This window comes from Mustela nivalis, assembly GCF_964662115.1.
Source record: "Mustela nivalis genome assembly, chromosome: 15".
Classification (NCBI taxonomy): Eukaryota; Metazoa; Chordata; class Mammalia; order Carnivora; family Mustelidae; genus Mustela; species Mustela nivalis.
This window is the reverse complement of record NC_139034.1, coordinates 16,164,308-16,174,366: the sequence shown is the minus strand read 5'-3', so window position 1 is coordinate 16,174,366 and position 10,059 is coordinate 16,164,308. Positions and strand designations below refer to the sequence as shown.

General features: G+C 47.7%; 1 protein-coding gene across 3 annotated transcripts in view; it reads right to left on the bottom strand.

Annotated features, from left to right (window-relative positions):
• Positions 1–1,507: 1,507 nt before the first annotated feature.
• LOC309849153 (cilia- and flagella-associated protein 337-like) overlaps positions 1,508–10,059 on the bottom strand; it is a 131,873-nt gene continuing 123,321 nt past the window's right edge. For 2 of the 3 annotated variants that reach the window (XM_082701468.1, XM_082701470.1), the window contains 3 exons: positions 9,109–9,293; positions 7,063–7,139; positions 1,508–2,173 (listed from right to left, as the gene is read on the bottom strand). In XM_082701468.1, coding sequence (XP_082557594.1) covers positions 1,969–2,173; positions 7,063–7,139; positions 9,109–9,293 — 467 coding nt within the window. In that variant the 3' untranslated portion in view covers positions 1,508–1,968. The remainder of the gene's footprint in view (positions 2,174–7,062; positions 7,140–9,108; positions 9,294–10,059) is intronic. The other variant, XM_082701469.1, reaches the window with a different exon arrangement.

The following is a 10,059-nucleotide window of genomic DNA, read 5'->3' as shown; positions in this document are numbered from 1 at the left end:
TGAGCGTTTTCTACTGGCGTCAGCTGGAGTTACTGAGGTCTGGACTCCGGCGTGGCTGGGTCAGAAAAATGTCAGGGAACAAGCAGGCAACTTAGCCAGAAAGCAGAGCAACATCTCCCTGGCAGCTACTGGAAATACAGAAACCTGTGGAATGCCCTTCATGGTGGGGGTGGGGGGAGAGGGGGCTCCTAAAAAGCACTCAGTGAGAATCCAACATTCTTGGCAAGGGTGAAATAAGGTAGAAGGTCACAGGAGCCTTGGGGTGGGGGACAAGAGGAGTCTAGAAGTGAAAGAGAAGTAGGCGCAGGCTCACCCCTGGTGTTTGGGGCCAGGGCAAGAGTACAAATGGAGGCTCAGTCTTTAAAAGTTAAATATCAAGTTAACAAAGTGTTCATTAAAATCTTAACAGATGGTGAGTGTTCTCTCCTCCTACCTTGGCCATTCAGAAGGCCCCAGAAGGCCAGGATGGTTGTAGAATTTTTGTTCCATAGGGATGTGGCAATGCAGGGAGGGCAGCCTCTGGCTCCCAGCGCCCAGCTCACTCTCTTGCTCCCTCCACCCTTGGCTTCTTCCTGCACCATGACGGACATGTATGGGCACCCTCCCCCAACGCATGTCCACTGTGTGCGTGCACCCCAGCACATACCCGCCCCCTTTGCTGCCCTGCTGAGCTGGGACTGTGTGGGTCTCTCCACGAATGAACAAATCCCTGAGGACACGGCATGACTCTGGACACAGATTCAAGGTCATCTGGGCTGACATTTCCAGCTCCCAGGACCTGTAGCACAGTCCAGAGGTGGGACACTTCTCAGACCTGCACACTCTGCCCTTTGTGGGGGCCAGGGGGGTGCATGGCCATGACAATACCTCTCCTGCTCTTCTAAGAAGGCTGCTGCTCATGGACTGACCAAAGAGCAGGTGAGCCAGTACTGGACAGTACTGGACTGCAGGGTCGAGACCTCCTGTGTTTGCGGTACTCTGTACCTTGCTGCCCTCATTTGCAAAGTGATGGCTTTGAATTAGGGGTGGAGATTTAGGCCCGGTGACTGGGGCCACCCTAAGGTTTGAAGTTTGAAAATTTCGGCTTGTGTGACTTTGTGCAAAAAACCCATAATCTCTCTGAGGACCGTTTTCTCATCTCTAAAGCACGGATGCACCTTCCCTAGGCTGCTTCAGGGTTGAAGGACGCCCATGGAGAGATTGGCATAGCAAGTCGCTGTGACTGGCAGCTGCTTTTTTATTCTTTTTCTACCCCTGTCAGGGTCTCTGAGAGGGCTGAGAGCTTCCGAATGGCTGTTCTAGGACCACGCTTGGAAAGGAGAGGGCAATCGGCCTCCTGATTCTTTTCCCAGAGCCTGCTTTTCTCAGCTCGGATGGTCTACATTGTTGGTAGTTAAGAACATGGACTCTGGATTTTCTTTTGTCATTTACTTAACTCCTAGCCATCAGCCAGCCGTCTAACCTCTGGAGCCTCAGGTTCCTTGTTGGTGAAACGGGACACTAATAGTATCTACTCATAGAGGTTTATTAGGAATAAAGGAGATAATACATTCCAGCGATTAACCGTGGCTTGCCTGGTATAAGACAAACTTTTCGAAATTGTCGGTTTTTTCCCAGCAGCCTCCCTTTCCTGTCCACTGCCCCATCCCAACCAGCGGATGGCGGTGGTTGGTGATATCTGCGGTGTGTTGGAGCTGCAGCCCGTCGGCACTGCCCTGGCTTCCCTCAATGAAATATTGGCTTCCAAGGAAGGAACACCTCGAATCTGACTCGTTTGCTTCAATTCAAGGTCTAATTGCTTTGGGAGGAAGCCCACACTGGCCGAAATCACTCCTCGGTCTTTCTTCCTGGCCCCTGATGGCAACACGGGCTCTCGCTCAGACATCTGGGTTAACTGGGAAAGAAGAACTTGCCAAGAAAATAGCAACCTGGTGCCTTCAGAGCGCAGACAGGGAAACTGCTGTGTGATCAGTGCTCCTGGGCAGCTTCCCCTCCTTCTTGTTCCTTTGCGAGGAAATTTATGTTAAACAAATCCGAGCCAATAATAGACAAGTCTGGCTTCTCCCCGACAGCGGACACGCAGGCGACCTCATGGCACCGGAGGGTCTGGTAGATGCTCGGCCACCCCGGCCCACATGTTCTCCTGGAAGGCGGGTTCCAGTCCAGCGGCAGCCTGGAGGGAAAGAACCAGGTGAGCGTGAGGATTCCTCAGCCCTCTGCTGCCTCCTGCTGAAACGGAAGCCCCCTGCTCAGCCCGGTGGTCCTTGCCATCATCCTACGGCTTCCATTAGCAATACCAGGGGCAGGTTGGTCTCTTCCACTCACCCCTCTATCCACCCTCCGCAGCAGCTCATCTCCCTCCTGTTTATTTCTCAACACCTTGGAAAGCCTCCAACTCCCATCTCTCAGAATCCTTTCATAGTCAAGTCCTTGTCATGGTCGCCCCCTCCCCCACCCCAGACTCCGAGCCATTCGCACAACACACCCTGTGCCATATTAGCCATTGTGAACGACAGGTAGTTGTGTAGCATTAAGTCCATTCACACTGTTGTGCAAACATCGCCTCCGTTCATATCTGGAACTCTTTGCATCTTGTAAAATGGAAACTCGATCCCCCATTACACTACAACTCCCTGTTCCCCTCTCCCCCCAGCCGGCTGGCCATGGCCTCTCTGTCTCTCTGAGACTGACTCCTCCTAGTTTCTCTCAGGATTCATCCTTTTGCCTCTGGCTTATTTCACTCAGTTTAATGTCCTTGTAGTCATCCAGGCTGTAGCCGCTCTTCCTTCTCTAAAGGTTCCCTTGCAAATGTCTATGTCCTATTCAACTTACAGGTCTGAGTACGAATCATTCTTCCAGGAAGCCCGCACTACTGTTTCCACGATGCTTTGCACCCCTTCTGTCAGAGGACAGCCAAGCGGCGAAGGGCTAGAGCCTGGAGACAAGCCCCCTGTTTCCCCGAGTGTGAACTCCTTCGGGTCACAGACTCTTCTATTCTCACCGCGCCCAACCGAGAGCAGTGTAAGTGCCCTGAAAGTATCCATGTACAATTTTTGGCAAAAGTCTTGAGACCAAGCCTGAATGTTCTGCATCTATCAGGGATAGGAGGTATACTTGCCTACCCTTCCCTAGAGCAGCGTTTGTCTCTGTGGTGCCCTTCTCTGTTTCCTGGCTTCCGTGGCCTCTGTCAGTAGCCCTCCCCCCCAACCAATGTCTCTGAGAGTCCAAGGGTAGCCTCTCCCTCCCTCTGTTCCATGCATGGTCACTGAGTCACCCACTCGCCTTCCTGGTAAAGGGTCTCTTCCCAGTCTGCGGCTCCCAGACTTTCTTCACCCCACACAGCCCGGAAAGCCCCTACTCCTGGCCACTTGCTCACCCCTTTCTGTACAAGTGAACCCCAGCTAGTTAATACTAGTGCGATCACTCTGGCCTGCGTTTGGGGGAAGGGGCTTGATTCCACGGTCAGCTGCCCATTGCCAACAGCTTCTACTTCCTATCAAGAGCATTATAAAGCTACACTTCGGGGGGACGTCTGAGTGGCTCAGATGGTTAGGCAACTGACCCTTGGTTTCAGCTCAGGTCATGATCTCTGGGTCATGAGATTGAGCCCCGCTTGGGGTTCCATGCTCAGTGGGGAGTCTGCTTGAGGATTCTCTCTCCTTCTCCTTCTGCCCCCTTTCCACTGCCTCAAAAGAAAAAAAAAAGCTACAACTTTCTTTCTATGCTCATATAAAAGCCCTTCTCTGAGGTCTGGTCTTTTCACAGACCGGTGACACCATGTGCCAGCCTTACACTGACCAGTGGTTCGACTTTGGGCAACTCCCAAGCCTCAGTTTCCTTATCTATAAGTGTGGAAAACGCACAGTCCATCTCCAGGGTGCTATGAGAATGAAACAAGATCATTTAATAATTCCTGCCTAAACATCAGAGGTGACCTGGAAGATCCCCAACATTTTTTGGTGTTGGATGAGGTGTGTGCTGTTTGAGAAGGCAGGCCCCACTGAGAGAGTCCAGGTGAGGTATCTGATGGGTAGACCAATGACAGGGTCATCCCCCTCTTCCTTCCTGCCCGTGTTCTCTTCTTCTCGTCCTCAATGCTACAGCCAAGCTGTCCAGAGAAAGGCATCAGTTTGATTTGTTTTCATTCTTGATACTCAAAGGATCACACATGGTAGATGCCCTCTTAACTGAAATGATGGATTGACTGACCCTGTAAACACCGTGTCTGATGCCTGCAGCTTCCCACCGGTCATGGCTGGTCAATGACACATCTGCTCCCAATGGTTGAGGGTTGAGTTGTGTGCTTAACAAAGACTCTCTGTGTTTGTTCCCAAACCTATATGCCAGTGGTACCTTTTATTGTGGATATAAATCAATTTACATGATATGAAATGAAATTCGAGTGAATAGTTTTCATTTTGTGAAAACTAAGACGAATTCTTTGGTAAGACAAGAAGAAGGGTGATATTGAATTGAGGGTAGATGGAACAACTTTTAAAAGTGTGTGGTAAATTCTAAAAATCTAGGAGGGTACTGTGCTCATATTGCTTTGCAAGTATCTTTCAGTTCTTGCTCTACTTAAAAAGAGTAGAAACTGAAAGTCATATATAACATATTTATGGAAGACTGTGCTGAACTTGTCTCTTAGTTGAAGAGAAAGTCTTGGCCCCAAATCCAAAGATCGGGGAACAAATGTACGTCTTACTGTTGCAAGTTGAAATAAAACATTTACTATTTTATGTAGGGTTCTCTGCCTTTAAAAATATAGATTTTTAAGTAGCCCAACAAACTTGTGTCCATCCAACTGGATGAGAGTATTTCCACTGGTTCCCCTCCTGGCTGGGACTCTCTAATCAGCCCCACTCTGGCCTCTTTTCTTCACAGCTCACAGATCCCCATTTAAGGTTCCATTCTTGTGGCCTTGCAGCAGAAAGAAAGAGAGAATCGATGCTGAGTCCAGAGCCAACATTCATGCTGCCCCTCTTGGCGTGGACCTAAGGAGCATGATGGTATCTTCCTACAGCTGCCTCGTGCTCTTGGTTTATGTTGTTTGGCAGCCTTGTCCCACCCCACACCCAGAGCCATCTCTGGAGATGGACTGAGCGGTGTCCCTCAAAACCCAGATGTTAGAGCCCTAAACCCCAGTGTGATGCTGTTTGGAGATGGGGTCTTTGGGAGGTCATTAGGGTTGATGAGGTCATGAGATGGGACCCTTAGGATAGGATTAGTGTCTTTAGAAGAAGAAGAAGAAGAGAGAGATTCTTGTTTCACCCCATGAGGACATAGTGAGAAGTCCATCACCTGGAAATGAGTTGACCCAAACCTCGATCTTGGACTTCTACCCTCCAGAACTCTAAGAATAAATGTCTGTTGGGTAAGCCACCCAGTCTTGTGTTTTGTTACAGCAGCCTGGGCAGACTAACACTCCAAGGAGAGGCAACTAAAACACATGCTGGTTCTGCAAAGGTGTTTAAAGAATGATGATGATTCTGCCCTCGCCCATGATGACAATGATGAAGATCCAAGGTATCTGTGGATGGAGACTCCTGCTTCCTTTCTGTCTCCAGACAAACACAATGTCATGCTCACCGTCTCCTTAGATCACAGATCCTCCTGGGAGATCCTGGGTACCAACAGGAAGTCTAAATGCCTTGCCTGAGGTCATACTGTTTTCAAAGACAGACCTGTAACTCTAATTTTCGTTTATGCCATTTCATTTCTTTTTAAAAAAATATTTTATTTATTTATTTGACAGAGAGATAGAGAGAGAGAGCACAAGTAGGCAGAGGGAGAGGGAGAGAGAGAAGCAGGTTCTCCACTGAGCAGCGAGCCCGATGTGGGGCTCAATCCCAGGACCCTGGGATCATGACCTGAGCTGAAGGCAGCCGCTTAACCAACTGAGACAACCAGGCACCCCTTGTCCTTGCCATTTTCTAACCAAACTTTAGACTCATGGCTGTCAACTTTTTTCTGGCATGATACACAAGGTAGGGTTTCCATGTGTGATGCCTTCTGATTTTGACAGCATCTGAAACATTCTACTATTTGACCCACTGGAACAGAGATTGGCTAGTCACCTACTAAAAGTCTCTTTGAATTCTCTTGCAGCTAGGTGTTACCATGTGACTAAGTTCTGGCCAATAGGATGTAAGCAGAAGTATGTAGGACCTCCTGGAAAAGTTCATGAAGGGAGCAGATCTGGCTGGGATGTGCCTCCCTTTTGTCCTGGACATCTATTCTCCATGTTTCTGTTTCTTCAGACTATTTGGAAAGTGGGGAGCCCTTGCGGCTATTTGTACCATAAGATGATAGTGAAGACAGAAACCAGAACTAAGATACTGGGCAGAAGTACAAAGAAGGGGTCTGGGCTCCTGATGATTTGGAACCACTGCACCATGGAAATGGGCAAGTCAGGGTGGTGTCATCACTCATGCACCCCCACAGCCTAGATCTAAATCCCATGATGAAAGGAGTAGCAGGTGACACTGAGTAGCTGTTTCCAGGTCCCTTGATGATTGGGACCCAGGACAGTTGGTTTGGGGCCTGGAGAACAAAATACCTCACAGAACTGGAGAGACGCTTTCATTCATCTCACTTCTCTGTAGAACCCAGCCACATCCCAGTGCAGGGAAACTAGAGGGCACGCAAGGCCTTTGGGGTACCCCATGTTTTCAGAGCTTTGGATCCTCACCCCACACCCTCAGGAAGTCTGAGCGGTTACAAGAAGAACAGTGAGAGTACTGCCCCACATGGCCTTGAAGGCAGCAACATCAGCCATGGAGCTCAAGATGAAGAACTCAACGGGTCGCCCTTGGCCACCTGGGATGGCTAGACAAAACTGGGGCTCGGGATGTCCAGTCATGCAGGTAGGACATCACACTGGCGAGATTTGAATGGTGACCTCATTCTAGTCACAGGTTGGGGGCTTAGGGACAAGTGACCCATGTTGATGACAGAGTGGTGTGGGATGCCTCAGCCAGAAAAGGCTGCCTTACTTCAGGGGGGCCCTCACTTCGACCTGCCTACTCCTATTAGGCTGACCTGCCATTGCGAAATGCATACCATTGATCTATGTCTTCTTTCATTTCAACTTCAGGGATCGGGTCTTCTGGAAAGCGAGGATTAGGGGTCTTTTCAGGCTGGAAGAAGAAGGAACAGTTATGGGACTGAGAACCCAAGGTCACACTGGTGATGGGGAACAGGGATAACTTGTCAGTTACATGAATCTTCTATATTGGAACAAGATCCAGCCTGGCTGAATCTGCTGGAAAACAAGAACATTTTCCCCTGAGATTTTACTCAAGTTTTCAAACCACCAACTCATACGAGATATTTTCCAGGTGAATGATTTTCTGCATTCCGTCAACTTATTTTAGTTGTGATTGTATTTGATATGCTGATATTCTGGAAGAATTGCTACTGGCACCCAGAATCCAATCAACACATTCAGTTTTGCAAAAACAGACATTCAGAGAAACATAACGTTTTTAGGGCTGGAACAAAACACACAGATCAGCTAATCCCTCTCTCATTCCATAGATTAATAGGAGTGATCGGTGAAGGTTACACATCTAATGAAGGTAAAGTTGAGATCAGAACTCAAGAGACCCTACCTTGTAAACAGTGCTGCACTTTATTCTGCAATTTCACAGTTTGGATTCCCATTGACTGGCCCAAATACACTACATAAGGGCTGAGATTCTTTTCTTAATTTTCCCCATGTATTTCTCTTAGAAAGAATTGACAGACTGTTTCCTGAGGTAACAGCAGTCAAATCGGATAGGATAATAAACACAGAAGCACCTAATGGTTTATCTACACAAGACCAAGGTCAATCCTGGAGTCCACCGCCCCACCCCCTTTCACTCTCAGAGAACAAACATCGCGTAAATTATCTATTTTGATCTGTTGAACCGAATAGCCTTCCTCCCCTCCCTGCCTCTCCCTTCCCCTTCCTTCCTTCTTCCTCTTGCTTTGCCCTCCTCCCTCAGCTCTCTCCTTCTGGTTCCTACATTACACTTGCAGTCAGAATTTCTCTCTAGGACTGCTTCCAGCCAAACATCCGCCTGGCTTCTGCGCACATCAGCACATTTCCCTCATCCTGGCCTTCCTCTCTTCCCACCTCCCTCTGTGCTTTTGTTTCCAAATTGCGGGTCTATCAAAATTAATGAACTCATTTATTTGCTCTATATCAAATGCACATGGAAATTATTGTATTTCTAAATAGACCGATAGTGCTGGGTAGACACATTCTGATCTCCTGAGAGCCACCACGATACCTCTTTATAACCTTGGGAATGCTTACGAGAACACGATCGTGGCAATGTTGAGAGGCCTCTGACAAGACAGAAGGTTTTCTTGATCTATGTTTGCCGGGTCCCTTTATTTCCTATTTTGAGTATGTTTGAAGCTCTACAGAAAAGTCAGCAACGAGGTTACACTGTGTGATCAGTATTCTAGGAGGCTGCCAAGGAAAAATCTGAGACACATTATTTTGCTGGCAGAGCAGGTGTTCTGCTTTGAGTTGTAACATAACCAGTGAGCAATAGCTCATGAAATGACCTTCTTTTCAATTTATTAAAGGGCAAGCGTTTCTTGGAAATCCATATATTTCACTAAGCTCTAAATCAAGACTGCATCTACCAGAGCCCTCTCAAAATCTCTTGCTCCAATTTTGACTTTCATAGACTAGGGCACTAACCCGATCATTTCTTCCTATCACTTGCTAGGAAGCCAAGCTTTAGTGTGTATGTCTTAAAAGGGGCTGAATTGTCAGTGTCTGTCCTTCTCAGATGTGACTGCAGGGCTTAGCCTGATGCTAAGTCTCTCCTTAAAGTCCAAGGCCACAGACAGTCACCTTTTTGTTGGTCAAAAGGAGGACAAAGTCAAGTGACCCTAGGAGACGAGTTCCCACAGATGGACCAACAATCCCTACCCTCCCAACCCCTAACACAGCTCTGGTCGGTAGCGTGATCTAGGGACACACTTTTAATCCCTGTATTTACTTGGTTCTCTGGGTCATTCCTTGACTCTTTCAGGTTGCAGTTTGTATTCCAAGCCACAAAATTCCAAAATGCAAAGATGTGAATTGGATGGGCCGGGACCAACCTTAGCCTTTTCCTCCACCACCTTGTCTTGTTCCTCCTCCTTTGTGTGCAGAACAGCCACATCCCCTCCCAGCACTGGGTGAGCAGGTGTGCTCTGGGGATCTGTCAAAATTTCACAGGGCACTCTAGGGTGGCTCCAGGAGGCAGGAGTGAAAATATCCCAGGGGCTTTGTTGCCCAAAGGTTCCTGGAAGAATAGAGACAAATAAGCATAGTATGGGAGCTAACCTGGCTTCTAATTGGAGCAAAGCTTACTGCTAAGATGGCTAGGTCAACCTAATCAAATTTAGTTCTGCTTTCATAGTTCCTTAAGAAACAATTCCAGGGCAGTTGGCTCTGGAAACCTGAGCCTGGTATGCCTCCTACAAAATGCATCACATGGGCGCTTGAACTACTCAGTAATCTACCGAGGATTTACAGAATAAATTCTAAACAGTTTTAACATTTGCTTCAAGGTGTATCAGTTAGGGAAACAAGATGACCTGCTGAAATAAATATACAGAGTCTCTCTACAAAGTAAGTCAGGTTAATCTTATTACTTCAGCCGACCCTAGCTAGGCCTTTCCCCATACATAGCCCCTCCAGTCCTGAATCATTTCTACAGAAACAAGACCCTATGGTAACAGGGTTCCTTACCAAACTCACTGAGATTAGTCTGGCTGAGTTCTAGAAGTTTAACTGTCTTTGATTTTGCTAATCTTTGTGAAAGTAAGCTGACTTTATGGTATGGCCTGAATTTTGTTTCTCCCCCAAAACTCACATGCTAAAGCCCTAACCCCCAATGTGACTATATTTGAAGATAAAGCCCTTATGAAAGTCATTAAGGTGAAAATGAGGTCATAAGGGTAAAACCCCGATCTGACTGGGATCTGATAAGAAGAGATACCAAAGCAGTCTCTCTGCCATGTGAAGATACAAGAAAATAGTCCTCTGCAAGCCAGGAAGAGAGCTCT